Source organism: Mobula birostris, chromosome 3 (assembly GCF_030028105.1).
Source record: "Mobula birostris isolate sMobBir1 chromosome 3, sMobBir1.hap1, whole genome shotgun sequence".
NCBI lineage: Eukaryota > Metazoa > Chordata > Chondrichthyes > Myliobatiformes > Myliobatidae > Mobula > Mobula birostris.
The window spans coordinates 224,830,419-224,847,969 of NC_092372.1; the positions used below are offsets into that span (position 1 = coordinate 224,830,419).

The window sequence follows — 17,551 nt, forward strand, 5'->3', positions numbered from 1 at the left end:
TCATTCATTGGGATTGACCATGGTTGTTGCATCCTAGCTGTCGATACAAGTTAACTTGCAAGCCGGGGCAGTACGATAAGGAAAGCAAACTGTACCCCATGTAACAGGCTTCCCCCTCTCCATGCAGCTGATGAATCCAAAGAAACTAGAGAGAACGATACATTTTAGCACCATCAGCGTCACAGGAGTTGCCAGTCAGTATATAACTCAACATAGGACTGCCTAGGGATTCCAGCTCTGGATTTATCCTCAGGGTTTACTCTCAAAGCCTTTCCCCACAAGTGGATATAGCTGTAAGACAGTGGAGGCTGAGATCAGAGTTTTTGTTCTCCTAGATGAGCTGCCAACCATGGCTGATAAGCCTCATCTGTCTGAAGTGACTGATTTTAAGGTGCCAGTAACCCACCTTTGCCCTTATCCTGTCAGTGAAAATGGTTGCAGTGAGCTTCGTATCTAAGCCACAGGTAAAGGCTCTTGGTTGTCACAGGCTATTTGAGATGAATGCCATTGGGAGCATTTAATAGGTAGTGGGAGCTTATCTCCACTACACCCCCATCACCCCTTGCTATGGCATCCTTAAGGAATCTGTATCTGTTGACAGTCAGAGAATCATATAGGCATGGAAGCAGGCTCTTTGTACAATTCTTCTAAAACAACCAGAGTGTCTCAGTGAGTTAGTCCCTTTTGCCTGAGTTTGGCCATTTTCCTTCTAATTTCTTAAAAATCTATGGACCTGTCCACTTTCTGTTTTTGGGACAAAAACCCCTGCTCAGATCTCTTTTAAATCTCTCCCCTCCCATCTTAAACCTGTGCCATCTCATAATTGTCCCCTGCTCATCGAAAAAGCATTCTGATCATCTATCATATCCATTCCCCTCATAATATTGTGAGCCTTTACAAGGTCACACCTCAGCCTCCTGCAGTCCAGTGTGAATATATGTAGCCTGTCCAATCTCCCAAGTAAAGCCTTTCTTTCCAAGCACCATCCTGGTCAATCTTTCCTGTGCTTTCTCAGTTGTTACCATATCCCCACTGTAGTTTGACAAGAACATGGAAGCAACAGTGAGCTGGGGGATGCACAAGCCTAATAATTATCTATTGGAGGTACTGGATTTTATAACTCTTGATATTCACAAGAATGATTATTGTCCTTCCTTTCAGGTCTACTTGGTATTGACTGTACAGCTGCTGGTGACGTTTGCCTTTGTGTGCATCTGTACGTTCGTGACTGAAGCAAAGGAATTTGTGAGGCGCACCCCTTGGCTTTACTATGTGTCGTATGGAGTATTCTTCGTCTCACTTATTGCTCTCAGTTGTTGTGGGGAGTTCAGAAGGAAACACCCCTGGAATCTTGTTGCATTGGTAGGTAAATATGACATTAATGGCAGTTTGCCTTGCCAGAGTTTACTCCAAAGTAGAGGAGCTCAATAGGGGAACAGGAGATTGGGAGGGGGGAAGATAAATTCGGAATTGAATTAAGATATGATTTGCCCTTTGACCAATGAGGGCACTTGACATTTTGGAAAGGTTTTCTGCTGGCAACTAGCTTGAGAGGGTACAAAAAGGTTATCCTTTGATTAAAGATTTTTTCCTCACTACATAATTAACTCCTGTTTAACTAGCACTTAATGCACTGGGACTGGAGTACATCACAGAATCATTTTTGTTTTATAATATTGCTTGAACTCTTGGGTCATCTTCTGTTGGTCTCGTAACTTTAGACAATCTCCCTCAAAAGATAATTGGCAGGTCAGCTTTTTTGAACTTGTTTCTAAACTGTGGAATTCAAACCCTAAAACTATAAGGGATGCAGACTCAGTTGGCACTTTTAAACACCAACTCAAAACCTATTTATTTAACCTTGCTTTAAACTAACATCTTATTGTCTCTATTTTCATGTTTGCACTTCATCCTATTGTAAAGCACTTTAAACTACATCACCTATATGAAAAGTGCTCTACAGATAAAGTTAATAATATTATCAGCTAACTTCTGTTTGTTTTCTGATTCATTCTGAAGTTTGTTGAAACAATATGGGTCTGTATCCATATATTTAACAATAGTGCATGTACTTTCTGGTAATTCAAATAGCAACGTTAATATTTGCGTGTGGTCTGTGTAGATGTAAATTACTAGCAGTAAATTTACTGCTTACAGGTTGAGTCAGTGGTAAGGAAGGCAAATACAACATTAGCATTCATTTTGAGAGGATTAGATTATAAAAGCAGGATGTAATGCTTTACTAGGCATTGGTCAAACCTCACTTGGAGTATTATAAGCAGTTTTGGGCCTCTTATCTAAGAAAAGGCATGTTGGCATTTGAGAGGGTCCAGAGGAGGTTCACTAGAATTTTTCAGAACTAAGGGGATATCCTCTTTCAAAGAAAGGAACTTCCTTTCCTCCTCCATCAACACTCCCTTCACCTGCATCTTTTACATTTCGTGCACGTCTGCCCTCACCCTGTCCTCCTGCCACTCCACCAGGGATGGGATTCCTTTTGCCCTTACATATTACCCCAACAGACTCCATGTCCAGCTCAAAATTCTCTGTAACTTCTGCTATCTCCAATGGGATCCCCCCACCAACCACATCTTTCCCTCCACCCCCACTTTCTGCTTTCCGCAGGGATCGCTCCTCACTGATCTCCTTCCTGGCACTTATCCTTGCAGGCAGGACAAGTGCTAGACCTGCCCTTACACCACCTCCCCCACTATCAGTCAGTGCCCCTAACAGTCCTTCCAAGTGAGGCGAGACTTCACCTGTGAGTCTTTTGGGGTCAACTACTGTATCCAGTGTTCCTGGTGTGGCCTCCTGTATATCAGTGATACCCGGCGTGGATTGGGAGACCGCTTCCCCGAGCGTCTATGCTTCATCCACCAGAAAGGCAGGATCTCCCAGTGGCCACCCATTTTAATTCCACTTCCCATTCCCATTCCAACATGTTAGTCTATGGCCTGCTCTACTGTTTTACTGCCGTGATGAGGCCACACTCAGGTTGGAGGAACAACACCTTGTATTCCATCTGGTTAGCCACCCCTCCCCGCCCACCATTCCCATTCCCTCTCTCACCTCATGTCCTTACATGTCCAGCATGTCCCACTGGTGTTCCTCCTCTTCCCTTTCTTCCATGGTCTTCTGGCCTCGCCTATCAGATTCCCCCTTCTCCAGCCTTTCACCTCTTTCAACAATCAATTGGATTTCCAGCATCTGCAGATCTTCACTTGTTTGTCACTAGAATTCTGTTCTGTAAATTTGCTATGTGTGCCCACAGAAAAATAATCTCAGGGTTGTATGTGGTAATATGTATGAACTTGATTATAAAGTTACTTTGAGAATTATTCCAGAAATGAAAGGGTTAACATGAGGCGGGTGTGAAGGCTCTGGGTCTTCTCTTGCTGGAGTTTAGAAGAATCGGGGTGATCTCATTGAAATCTATCAAATACTGAAAGATGTAGATAGAGTGGATGTGAAAAGGATGTTCCCTATAGTAGGGGAGTCTAGGACTAGAGGGCATAACCTTAGAATAAAGGGATATCCCTTTAGAATAGAAATGTGGAGGGATTTCTTTAGCCAGAGGGTTGCGAATATGTGGAATTCATTGCCACAGGCAGCTATGGAGGCCAAGTTATTGAGTATATTTAAAGCAGAGATTGATAGGGCATCAAAGGTTACGGGGAGGAGGCAGGAGAATGGGGTTGAGAGGGAAGTGGATCACCCATGGTGGAATAGCGGAGCAGACTTGATGGGCCAAATAGCTTAATTCTGCTCCTATGTCTTACAGTGGTCTAAATTAAATAGTAATGGTAACTGGTCTGATGGCCTTAATTTTGTTGATTTGATTCCCTTCAGACTCCTTATATGAAGATATAACTGGAAACTGCTTTATGATTTTGAACTAGTTTGCTGTACTAGTTGAACTAGTTGCTGAATCATTGAGCTGAGGTTGCTTCTCCCATTGTAACCTAAAGCAAAGGCTATGATCAGCTGCATTTAATTTAATCACAACAACTATTAGCTGAGATATAGAGCAAAAAAGCATTCCACATCTCCCACATTAGCTGCTTTTTAAACACAAAATCTTGGAAACATTCTTCAGGTTTCTGACTCAATTTTTTTTTAGTGAAAGTTTTCACTCCAAACAGTAGCAAAGGAAGACAAATTGTGCAAACGAAATAAAATAATACTGAGAACATGAGTTGTAGAGCCCTTGGAAGTGAATCTGTTGGTTGTGGAATCAGTTTGGTGTTGAGGTGAGTGAAGTTATCCATACTGATTCAGTAGCCTGTCGGTTGAAGGGTAATAATTGTTACTGAACTTGATGATGTAGGACATAAGGCTCCTGTAATTCCCGCCCAATATTAGCAGTGAGAAGAGAGCATTGCTTGGATGGTGGGAGTTCTCGATGATAGATGTTGCTTTCTTGAGGCCTAGCTCCTTGTCAATGTGCTCAATGGTGGAAAGGGCTTTACCTGTGATGGACTGGGCTGCATCCACCTCTTTCTAAAAGAAACTAATTTGGGAGCTGTGGAATGCCTTTTCTGTTCTTGTGCACTGGTGTTTCCATACCAGGCTGGGATGCAACTAGTTAGGATACTCTCTAATGTGCACCTATAGAAGTATGTCAAAGTTTTAGGTGATGTGTCGAATCTGTGTAAACTTCTAAGTAAGTAAGAGGTGCTGTCGTGCCTTCTTTGTGATTGCACTTATGTGCTGGTCACAAGACGATTGTCTGATATGATAATGCCAAAGAATTTAAAGTTATTTGCAGTTTAAGATTAAATTACTCGAAACCTACAGCACAAAAACAGTTTATTCAGCCAGTCGCTCAGTGTTGCCTCCCTTGCCCCAGCATAGAGAAACGTACACCGCTGATCCATAGCGGTATAAATATTGTCTTTGCAGCCTATTCATGGTGGCTTTTCTGTCTGCAGTCCATCCTGACTCTGAGTATGTCCTACATGGTTGGAATGATTGCCAGTTTCTACAATACGGAATCTGTCGTGATGGCCGTCGGGATCACTGCAGCTGTTTGCTTTACCGTTGTGATCTTCTCCATGCAGGTAAGCTTTGCAGACTTGTTACATGGCCCCAATGTGGCAATTAATGATTTAAGGAAAACCTGGATTCCAAAGCATGATGTGTAACTGAATAGCCAATGTGTAACCATTAGCAGGTTGAATTATCTTTAATTTGACTTTTAGTTTTGTAAGTCTGTCACTCTCACTCTTGTGGTCAAACTGGGACATGATTGTTACCTGGGAGGTCAAAGCACAGTGTCTGCAGGCCTGAGTTGTGGTTAAAATCATCATCATCATCAGGTGCCATGCCCAGTTTGAGCTTTGACTGCCATGGCCCACATACTCCTGTTTCGGGTCAAATTCATTGGTATTCATTTCCAATTCTCTGGCTGCTGTCTTCATCATCATTTGTCTTTGTCTTCCTCTTGCTTTCTTCCCTTCAATCTTTCCCATAATTACCGTGCATTCTAACTCCTCTTTCCTAATCACATGTCCAATGAAGTTAACGTTGCCTTTTCATGATCTCATACATTATTTCTCTTTTTGTGTTTGCTGTGTTCATGACATCCTCATTAGATATTCGTTTTGTCCATGATAGTCTTTGCATCCTCCTCAAAAACTACATCTCTGCTGCTACAATTCGTTTCCTTATGTTACCAGATATTGTCCAACATTCTGAGCCATATAACATAACAGGATAAACGTAACATTTCAGTACTCTGAGTCATGCCTAGCTTAGTATTGGTCAGTATACTCTTCATTCTCATAAAGGTGTCTTGCCATCCCTATTCTTCTTTTGATGTCCAAGTTGCACCTCCTACCTGATGTCACCCAGCTTCCTAAGTATCAAAAGTTCTGTACTTGTTTTATGTCTTCCCATATGTTTGTGGATGGGCGGGTGGAACGGGGTTTGTTTTGCACTTGCTTTGTTGCTTATTGTGTTCTGGTGGACATGCTGTGGTGGCGCCACTTGAGCACTGACCCCAGCACATCCTTAGGCTGTGTTGGTTGTTAATGCAAATGATGCGTTTCACTGTATGTTCCCATGTACACAGGATAGTGTTGGTACCTTTGTAACTTGGACCGTTGGCTTGCTAATGGGGTTGTTTCCTACTTCACAGACGAAATATGACTTTACTTCCTGTATGGGTGTGATGCTGGTGTCCGCTGTCGTGCTCTTTTTCTTTGGAATTCTTTGCATTTTTATGCAAAACCGGATTCTCCAGATCGTGTATGCATCTGTTGGTGCACTGATCTTTACAGTGGTAAGTATAAATGCTTCACGAAAGGAAAAGGCTCATCTTTCCTGTCTCGTTTCTCTCAGATTCAAATTATAAGATGACGCTAATACTCTGTTTATAACAAACTGTGACTGCCCATGGAATGGATCCGTGGCAACAAATTCTGGGTGGGGGGGGCACTGGAACGGATTCCTCCCAGCCTAAGCTATCATTTTTCCCAAGCCAGGTGCACATTTGCCTAAGTTACCAACTTCATCTCTACTTAAGGCTTTAAGTATAGGCTGTCTGATGTTTAATTAGACGTGAGAGTCACGGTGTTATATAAAATGATACAAAACATTTTTTGCATAGACCATAAAGACATTGCAGAATTAGGCTATTCAGCTCACCTACTCTGCTCAGCTATTCCTTCGTGGCTAATTTATTATCCATCTCTACCCCATTCTCCTGCCTTCTCCCTGTAACCTTTGACACCGTTACTAATCAAGAACTGTCAATCTCCACTTTAAATATACCCATTGATCTGGCCTCCACAGCCATTTGTGACAATGAATTTCACAGATTTACCAACCCTTGACTGAAGAAATCCCTCCTCATCTCTATTCTAAAGGGATGTCCTTCTATTCTGTGGCTGTGCCCTCAGGTCCTTGACTCTCCTATTGGAAACATTCTCTCAACATCCACTGTATCTAGGGCTTTAATTATTCAGCAAGTTTTAATGAGATTTCCCCCTCTTTCTCCTAAACTCCAGCCATCACATGCTTCTCATATGGAGAAATTCCAGGGGGATTTAAGGGATAAGTTTTTTACCGAGTGGTAGTTTCTATGGTGACTATCTGGAATGAGTTTACAGAGGACAAGGTAGAGGCAGATACAATGTTAAAAGGGTGTTTGGCCAGGTGCTTTGGTAGGAAACGTGGCCTCATGCAGGCAAGTAGGATTAGTGTAGATAGCCATCACATTTGGCATGGATTCTATGAAGAACTTGTCTATGCTAACTGTCCAGTCTAACTCTTTTACTATTCTTTTACAGTTTTTGGCCATTGACACACAGATGATCTTGGGGAATAAAAAGCTGGTTATCAGTCCAGAGGAATATGTTTTTGCAGCGCTCAACCTCTATACCGACATCATCAATATCTTTTTGTTCATCATGACGATCATCGGGCACAGCAGAGAGTGAGATCTTGATGGACAAGGAAGAACATGTCCCTGGCGAAAAATTATCCTAAAGCCATCTTTCCTTGTATTGTCTAGGTTAATGAATCTTCCTTTTGAACAGTCTAATTGCCTCCCCTGTGAATAAGCATGTTTGCATGGATGGGCAGCTGTGAATGTACAGTTTCACTGTGGATACCAGTGCTTTCAATCTCAGTTGCTTGGGGAATCAGGTTAATCCCCCTTCACCATATAGTCCTGTGAGTTTAAGGATCCCTTGGTCCAGTCCAGAGATTTGAAGATTGCAAATAGTCCTCTTAAAACTGAAGATTTTTTTTCTGGGAGATTGAAACTATATTGCAAAATACTTTTATTATGGTAACAAATTGAAGTATTCTGAATTTAAGGCAACTTGAGAACAAAAGTCCTATGCCTGTAAACATGCTGAATTCTAGTTCAGGGTCTGTACAATCCCAACCTCAACCTGCACGTTTAGAATGTCTAAGTTGGCAATATTAAAATTAACTTACTAAATGTGAATCCTGTAAAATTGTGAATTCTGACACTTTAATTTAGTATCAATATCTTTAATATATTAATCTTGTTGACTTATGCAGGCCAACACTGTGTGAAGAATTGAAGGAGTTTTACTTTGCAGGCTAGACGGGAGGTTGAGCAGTGGATGTGAATGAGTAGAAAGGCAAAGAACAAAATTTGTAAAAGAATCGTGCTGTTGTAGTGGCAGTTCAGAAAATTTAATAAAGCCACAATTAGCCACCTCTGGCCCTTGAAAGAAGTTGGAGCTTATAGACCGAAGCGATTTTTCTTCATTTGAAAGAAGGTTACCTTTACTAATGGGGGAGCTTTGGACCTTGCTAAGAAGATATCAATTAGCATACATCCAATATGCTCTTTAGCTAGTTGAATTAGAGATGTGTTCTTGGAGTGCAAACTGTATTTTGGGGCTAAGTAATCATAGTTTCCAAGTATTATTGCTGTGCATCATTACAATGGACTTAACTGCATACTCATAATTTAATTCTCAGATTCATAGATTGCTGTCAGTGATGCCATACTTCCCCAACTCCCACCACTAGGGAGTAGGTTTTGAGTCCGTGTGAAAATAGCTCAATAGATTTAAATGTTGGGTTCTCTTGAATTGTTAACAGATAACTGAAAATGGTTTTGTTATACTTTCATTAATCAAGCTGTAATGATCTCAGTTTAAGTCATTGTCCCATTTATCAGTGTGTTCAGCTGAAGAAATTGGGTTTTTTTTAATCCCAGTTTCTTCAACTGTTGGGATTAGCACAGGTTGATGAAGAAGAGGAACCTGCAAAGGACAACAGCTTTTAATGTTCTATGATGCACCTAACTCTTGCAATTAAAATAATCATTTAGTGTACTTATTTTTTGTTTTTTGTTGTAACTGATTTGATATGAACATTTCATGGGACCATGTATCAGATATGACATAATTGAACAAATCAGAGTTACATGCACTAAGATGCTCAAGTCTTCACAACTAGAAAGCATGAGGTAATGAAGGATAATGAAGGAAGCTAGTGCAAATAAATTTACAGTTTAAGAAAATAGTTTAATTTATAACTGTTAAATGAAAGTGAGAAGAATGTATTGTGCTTAAATTTCTAAAATGTTTTTTTTTTGACTGTGAACCCAGAGCTTGTACAGCTGTTGAAAATGCATGAGTAAAACTAGTTTTAAATAATGGTGTTTGGTCAAGTGTGCTGTAGTAATTGGACAAGCAGAAGTTTAGATACTTCTTTCTCCTGAACATACTATGTATTTTTCTATTGCACAGTGTGACCCTTTTACATCCTTGGCACATTGAAAAACTGTCTGGATTCCACGCAAGTTTGACTTTAAAAAAAAATGCGTTAGTTTACAAGAAAATGCTTGAACATCTTTTCATAGGTGGCTATGGGACATGAAAAAGCAATAGTAAGGTTTTAAAATTGTCTTTATTTTGTAACATAATCCTGCTGACGTGGCTCACTTATGGTTTTGGGCTAGTATGAATTTGTACTGCTGAACTACAGGCCCACTAATATATTAGGATTTTATTTTTGGAATTTGGTTGTTCCACAATCTCAACTTTGTTTTCAGTTGTGAGTTTAAAATTGTAGTCAATGTTTTTAAAAGAAAAACTACTGTTTTAAAAAAAAAAAGAAGATTCTGGGAAGTACTCAGCTGGACAGGCAGCATCTGTGGAGATAAATATGTCTCTGGCCCTTCATTTGATCATAGGATATGGACATCACTGATAAAGCTGACATTAATGGTCTATTCATAGTTGATCTTTAAACTGAGTCACTTGCTAAGTCGATTACTGTTTGGCTTGAAGTCTCAGCAGACCAGTAGAATCGGCAGGCTTCATTAGCTGAAGGGTTTTCATCAACGGGGTAGCTTATTATGCCTGCTTGGAAGTTTCATAGCTACCGTTACTGATGCTATCTCTTAAATTCCAGATTTATTCAATTAAATAAGTTTAACTTGCCAATTAACAGCATGAGAATGCCTCAGGTTACCAGTCCAGGCTTCAATGTACTAGTCTAGTATATTGAAGCCTGAACTGTTCTACTACCAGGACTAGGCAGAATAATAAACGAGAGAAAATCTGCTGATGCTGGCAATCCAAGCAACACACACAAAATGCTGGAGGATCCCAGCAGGCCGGGCAGCATCTATGGAAAAGAGTACAGTTGATGTTTCAGGCTGAGTCCTGCTGAAGAGATTGGCCCAAAATGTCAGCTGTACGCTTTTCCATATGTGCTGCCTGGCTTGCTGAGTTCCTCCAGCATTTTGTGTATGTTTGGCATGGACTGGATAGGCCGTAGGGCCTATTTCTGTGTTGTATTGCTCTATTACTTTCCGAAAACTTTGTTCTGACTTGAATTATTAACATGCCTGCAAAGCATTCCAATGATTTCATTCTTGTTTCTGATTTCCTCTATATTAGCTAAGGGTTAGGATAATCAGTCACTCATTTTTAGAAAGATCATGTCTCACCCCTACAGTATTTCCAGCATGGTTTCTTTATTTCAGGATTATAATTACATGTCCAAACATTTTACATTTGTGGAAATGTCATCAATACAGATCAAATTGTGTTAGAGAAAGCCTAAAGGTTTTTTTTTGGGGGGATGGAAAAATGGGGACTGTAGTTTGAATTTGGACTTTGTGTTTAATACTTGCGACTAGTCCCATGGTATCACTGTATGCTAATAGTAGTTAGCTGGAATACTTGGCAATTTAATCTCAATTGAATAAATTTTCTTATCTATAATCACTGTGCAAGGGTAAGATGAAAAATAAATTTTTTTCACATAAGAGAAAAGGTTGGAAATGGTTTTGACCAACTAGATTGAAATTCTGCAAATATTTCACTCAATATTTTACAAATATAGATAAAGGAACAGGTAGGGTTGAGGAAGCAGGGAGTCTGTCGATGGATTTAGACAGATTGGGAGAATGGGTAAAGAAGTGGCAGAGAAATACCATGTGGGGAAATGTATGGTCATGAACTTTGGTTGAAGGAATAAAGACACAGACTGTTTTCTAAATGAAGAGCAAATTCAGTGAGGAGCATATGAGGAGCATCTAATGGCCTCTAGAGTTTAGGAGAATTAGCAGGGGTGGGGGTTGGGAATATCATTGAAATCAATGGAATATTGAAAGGTCTATATTGAGTGGATGTGGAGAGGATGTTTCCAATAGTAGGGGAGTCATGGATATGGATAGCAGGGGTATGGAGGGCTATGGTCCCAGTGTTCGGCATGGACTAGATGGGCTGAATGGTCTATTTCTGTGCAGTACTTCTCTATGACTCTAACCAGAAGAGACGATCCACTCAACATGATCTTCAGCATAAACAACTATGGAAACATGGTCAGGTTCTGAGCACTTGACCTGAAAAATTAGCCTTGTTTTTCTTTTTCTGCAGATGCCGTCTGACTTGCTAAGAATTTGCAGCATTTTTGTTTATTTCAAATTTCCGACTTCTGCGATTCTTGTCTTTGGGAAAATACAATTATAGGTCCTTTTCCTTTGCCAGTGAAGTTGTGCCTTTCTTCCATTCATTGAAGACGTGAATACCAGGGGAGAACTGTAGTTTGGAATATTGTGGATTACAACCATTTCTTTTGTGGTCGAATTCTACTGATGATGTAACTTTTTGGGTATAGCGAGTTAATACGTTTCCCCTTCACTTCTAGCTCCTTGGGTCCTATACAACTGGAAAAGTGAAATAGGTGCCTCATGTTTTCTAACTAAGAATCTCTGTTGAAATGCTTGGCTTCTAATGTAATTGTGAAAGTAGTGTTCTTGGCAACAAGTAGGCATTGTGATTCTAGATAATGACACTGGTATTGCAAAGGTTGCCCTTAAGATGATTGGGAGAAAGTAGATGAAAGTAGTGTAGATGATTTGTACACTGCAGACAGTTTATATTATAATGCTGATTTTTGCCACCTGGATGGGGAAATGTGTGTGTGTGATCTTTGAAGTTGTCATGCAATAAAACTTCGAAATTGTTTATGCAAAAAAGCTTTTCAAAAATATGAATTTGCAATCCAGAAATTGAGGTCATCCTAAAATTTATATGAAAATAATTCCTATTTATTTCATTTGTCTAATTTCAGAGTGTCTTTCCAAAGTGAACAAGCATATACCAGATGCATTTTAGCAATTTTCAACCATAACTGTTTTATCTGCCTCCTAGTTGATCAGGTTTTGTTTTTGGTCGCTTAATCCAGATTATGCCTACTAATTTGAAAATTTTATCTTGCTGTGTCTTTGCCACAAGCAATTATTTATAGAATTAATTTCTCTATGATAATGCTGACAGGATTTCTGTGTCTTGTTTTTGAAGGTACATCACCTCTGATACAACTTAAAAATGTCCGAGTTTGTTTATAATTCCTCACTTCAGTTATGCAGCTTTCAACTAAAACTGGCCCTGGATATATAGTATTTATAAGATTTGAGAGTATTTATTACCTATCTTTTATGCATGGTTTAAACCTGTTTGGTGCAGCATTTGAAATTTATTTCAAAATAATTTTTTAAAATAGACTTAAGATTTAGCTTTATTTCTGGAATGCATTTGAGACTGCTGAATGCTTTTTTTTTCTAAACCCTGGATTATTCTGAAGTTGCAGCACCCATGTTTTCTACAATCTCTTTTCCTTCTGGGTTATTGGGTAGGAGAGTGGGCTCTGGATGTTTTCACTGTTTGATGTAAGCTCTGCACCTTATGAAAAGTTTACTGTGTTATTCATGTTTTGAGCTTGCTGAAATTTTGAGCAAAGCCACTCTTAACTGTTCAGTTTTCTCAGCACCTTAGTGTTTACTGTTACTGGTTATGTGCCCAACTGACACTACGGTCAGAGGTCTGTAAATGCAGAGGTAAATACACTTCAGAGACTACTGTATTACTCTATTAACTTGTGCTTCATTGCAGTGATTACCTGAATAAACTTTTCATGCACTAAACAGTTTAAATAAGTTCTTGAACCAGCTGTTAATTCACCATTTTTGTGTTGAATTTAGCTTTGAACAAAGAAAATACAGATCTTTTGATTACTAAAGTTATTAATTTTCCCCCCAATCTTATTTATCATTTTCTGTATTTAAAATTATCTTGGAGAAGGTGGCAATTGTATTAATACCGTTATCATGCTAACTCAAGATTAAAATTTCAATCTAAATCATTATCCAACTTTCTTACTTCAGTGAACAACTATTCCGAAGGTAAGTAACTTACTTGGCAGTAGGCTTATCACGTGCTTACTGGTACTTACCGGTTCTCTTTCAAAAGGAATGAGAGAAAAGAAATATGTAAAATATGAAAGATATCAGTAAGATTGAAAGATTGCAAAGAAAATTTACAAGGACATTGCTGGGACTTGAGGACCTAAGTTAGAGGAAATTGTTGACTTGGTTAGGATTTTATTCCCTGGAGTTTAGGGGAATGAGTGGAGATTAGATGGAGGTATACAAAATTATAAAGGGTATGGATAGAGGTAAATGCAAGCAGGTTTTTCCACTGACACTGGGTGAGACTAGAACTAGAGGTCATGGGATAAGGATGAAAGGTAAAATATTTAAGTGGAGTTTGAGGGGAAACTTCTTCACTCAGAGGGTGGAACAAGCTGCCAGCAGAAGAGGTAGATTTTTGGTTCAATTTCAACATTTAAGAGGAATTTGGTTAGGTAAATGGCTGGGAGGGGTATGGAAGGCTACGATCTGGTTGCAGGTCGATGTGACCAGGCAAATTAATAGTTCAGCACATACAAAATGGGCTGAGCGGCCTGTTTCTCTGCTGTAGCATTCTATGGCTCTCTTTATAGAAACAACAAGAAATTGGACTAGTTGGTTCCATGAGCCTTCACAGTGATAGTGGGGCATTATGAACAAACATTTTGTCTTTCGCTCTCCACATCTCATGGAGAGGCAAAAGAAAAACAGGAGCTAATGATAATGAAAAATATACTTGGAATTTTCCATGCATTCCACTTTGCCACCTATTAACTGGACAAAAGATGATAGTTAGAGTAGTTTTAAATAAGGTAAATTCCATACCTGATTTCTGGTTCTTAATTTTGTATATAATTAATAGCAAACAACACAGAACCATATAGCACACAATACAGGCCCCTCACCCATACTGTTGTGTTGACCTTTGAATCTACCCCATGATTAATTCAACCCATCTCCCCTACATAGTCTATAATTCTCAATTTTTCTTTCATCTATATTCCTATCTAGGATCTGTTAAATGTATCAGCCTCTACCACCAACCCCAACAATGCATTCCAGGCACTTACCACTGCGTTTAAAAAAAATACATCTGACATCTTCCCCAAAATTTTCTCCACTCACCCTAAAAATGTGACCTCTGATATAGGCTATTGCTGCCCTGGGTAAAAGGTGCAAGTTGTCAACTTTATGCCTCTTAAAATGTTATACACCTCCATCAAGTCAGCTCTCATCCACTTTTGATCCAAAGAGAAAAGCCCTATCTCGCTCAACTTTTCTTCAGAAAACACGCTTTCTAATTCAGACAGCATTTTGTTAAATCTCTGCACCCTTTCAAAAGAACATAGAATACTATAGCACAGTTACAGCACATTCCACACACCCACCACTCTGTGTTAAAATACCTACCTCTGACATCCCTCTCTATACTTTCCCCTAATCATCTTAAAATGATGTCCCCTCATATTAGCTACTTCCGCCCTGGGGAAATTATTTTGTAAACCTTTATCAAGTCACCTCTCATCCTGTCTAGAGGAAAAAGTCCTGGATTGCTCAACTTATCCTTGTGATGCCCTCAAATCTAGAGGACATCCTGGTAAATCTCTGCACCTGCTATAAAGCTTCCACATCCTTGTAATGAGGTGACCAGAAATAAATCGAATATCCCAAATGTGGTCTAACCAGGGTGTGTTTTTCAGAACTACACGCACAAAATGCTGGAGGAACTCAACAGGTCAGGCAGCATCTATGGAAATGAATAAACAGTTGATGTTTCAGGCTGAGACCCTTCATCAGGACTGGAAAGGAAGGGGGGGGGGGAATGCCAGAATGAAAAATAGCGTGGGGAGGAGAAGGAGAACTAGCTAGAAGGTGATAGGTGTAAGAGGTAAAGGGCTGGAGAAGAAGGAGAGAAGAGTAGACCACGGGAGAAAGGGAAGGAGGATGGGCACTAGGCGGAGCTGGTAGGTGAGGAAAAGTAGCAAGAGGTCAGAATGGGGAATAGAGAAAAGAATTACCTGAAGGAGAAATCGATGTTCATGCTAACAAGTTTGAGGCTAGCCAGACGGAATATGAGATGTTGCTCCTCCACCCTGAGAGTGTCCATCATGGCAAAAGAGGCCATGGGTGACATGTCCAGAACAAAGATGGGGATAGTAGTTAAAATGTACGTCCACTGGGAAATTCCACATTTTGCAGATGGAGCAGAGGTACTGGTCAAGGTAGACCCCCAATTTACATAGGGTCTCACCCAAGTAGTGGAGGCTGCATCGGGAACACAGGATTCAATAGACGACTCCACCAGTTACCAAGTGAGTGTTACCTTATGTGGAATGCTGTTTGGGGCCCTGAACAGCAGAAAGGGGAGGAGGTGGATGGGCAGGTATAGCATTTCTGTCATTTGCAGGGATATGTGCCAGGAGAGCTATTGTGGGGAGGGACGAAAGAAAAAGGGAATCACAGAGGGTGCAATCCCTGCAGAGAGGGAAGATATTTTTGCTGGTAGGATCCCTTTGGAGATGGCGGACATAGTGCAATTCTATCACTTAAAGGTAGGTGCAAGATGGGGAGAATTTGGATGTCAAGGAAACGGAGGCGATGGAATAAAGGGAATTACAGAGGCATGAGAGAGGATCTTTCCCAGGCGGATTGGAGGGGGTTAGTGGCAGGGATGACAGCAGAGTAGAGATGGATGAAGTTTCTGGGAATAGTTCACAAGGTGCAGAACAGATATGCCCCATGGAGGAAGAATTTTCAAATGGCAGGGATAGGTAACCGTGGCTAACAAGGGAGGTTAAAGACTGCATAAAAGCCAAGGAAAGGACACAGAAGGTAGCAAAAGTAATGGGAAGTTGGATGATTGAGAAGCTTTTAAGATCCAACAAAAGGCAACTAAAAAAAGCTATAAGAAGAGAAAAGATGAAATATGAGGGCAGACTAGCCAATAATATAAAGCAGGATATCAAAATTATTTTCCGGTTATATCAAGGGTAAAAGGGAGGTGAGAATTGATACTGGACCCCTGGAAAATGATGCTGGTGAGGGAGTAATGGGGGACGAATAATGGCAGATGAACTTAATGGGTACTTTGCATCAGTCTTCACTGTGGAAGTCACTAGCAATGTGTCAGAGGTCTGTGAGTGTCAGGGAGCAGGAGTGAGTGCCATTGCTGTTACAAAGGAAAAAGTGCTAGGGAAACTCAAAAGTCTTAAGGTGGGCCAGATGTCATCCCAGAGCCCTGAGAGACTGCTGAAGAGATAATGGATGTATTGGTCATGATCTTTCAAGAATCACTTGATTCCAGATGGTCTTAGAGGACTGGAAGATTAAAAGGTCACTCCACTCTAAGAAGGGAAAAAGACAAAAGAGGAAATCATAGGCCAATTAGCCGAACCTCAGTGGTTGGGAAAGTGTTGGAGTCTATTATTAAGGATGAGGTTCAAAGGTACTTGGAGACTAATGAGAAAATAAATCAAAGTCAGCTTGTTTTCTTTCAAGGGAAATCTTGCCTGACAAATCTGAGTTTTTCGAGGAAGTAACAAGCAGGGTGGATGAAAGAGAGGCAGTGGATTTCATTTACTTGGATTTTCAGGTGTCTGAAGGTGCCACATATGAAGCTGCTTAAAATCCTATGGTAACACACATCAAAGTTGCTGGTAAACGCAGCAGGCCAGGCAGCATCTCTAGGAAGAGGTGCAGTCGATGTTTCAGGCCGAGACCCTTCGTCAGGACTAACTGAAGGAAGAGTGAGTAAGGGATTTGAGAGGGGGAGGGGGAGATCCAAAATGATAGGAGAAGACAGGAGGAGGAGGGATAGAGCCAAGAGCTGGACAGGTGATAGGCAAAAGGGGATACGAGAGGATCATGGGACAGGAGGTCCGGGAAGAAAGACAAGTTGGGGGGACCCAGAGGATGGGCAAGAGGTCTATAGAGAGGGACAGAGGGAGAAAAAGGAGAGTGAGAGAAAGAATGTGTGCATAAAAATAAGTAACAGATGGGGTACGTTTAACGCTCTTAAACTTTTCGATGATTTTAAGTTCCCTGGCCCTCACCGCTTTATTTTCACCATGGATGTCCAGTCCTTATATACTTCCATCCCCCATCAGGAAGGTCTCAAAGCTCTACGCTTCTTTTTGGATTCCAGACCTAATCAGTTCCCCTCTACCACCACTCTGCTCCATCTAGCGGAATTAGTCCTTACTCTTAATAATTTCTCCTTTGGCTCCTCCCACTTCCTCCGAACTAAAGGTGTAGCTATGCGCACCCGTATGGGTCCTAGCTATGCCTGCCTTTTTGTTGGGTTTGTGGAACAATCTATGTTCCGTGCCTATTCTGGTATCTGTCCCCCACTTTTCC

The 17,551-nt window shown here is 40.5% G+C and overlaps 1 protein-coding gene across 3 annotated transcripts in view; it reads left to right on the forward strand.

Moving 5' to 3' along the window:
- The window catches only part of grinaa (glutamate receptor, ionotropic, N-methyl D-aspartate-associated protein 1a (glutamate binding)), a 92,641-nt gene extending 83,494 nt beyond the window's left edge, over window positions 1–9,147 (forward strand). For all 3 annotated transcript variants that reach the window (XM_072254249.1, XM_072254246.1, XM_072254247.1), the window contains exons 4-7: window positions 1,162–1,362; window positions 4,932–5,060; window positions 6,140–6,283; window positions 7,293–9,147. In XM_072254249.1, the coding sequence (XP_072110350.1) occupies window positions 1,162–1,362; window positions 4,932–5,060; window positions 6,140–6,283; window positions 7,293–7,442 (624 nt within the window). In that variant the 3' untranslated portion in view covers window positions 7,443–9,147. The remainder of the gene's footprint in view (window positions 1–1,161; window positions 1,363–4,931; window positions 5,061–6,139; window positions 6,284–7,292) is intronic.
- The last annotated feature ends 8,404 nt before the right edge of the window (window positions 9,148–17,551 follow it).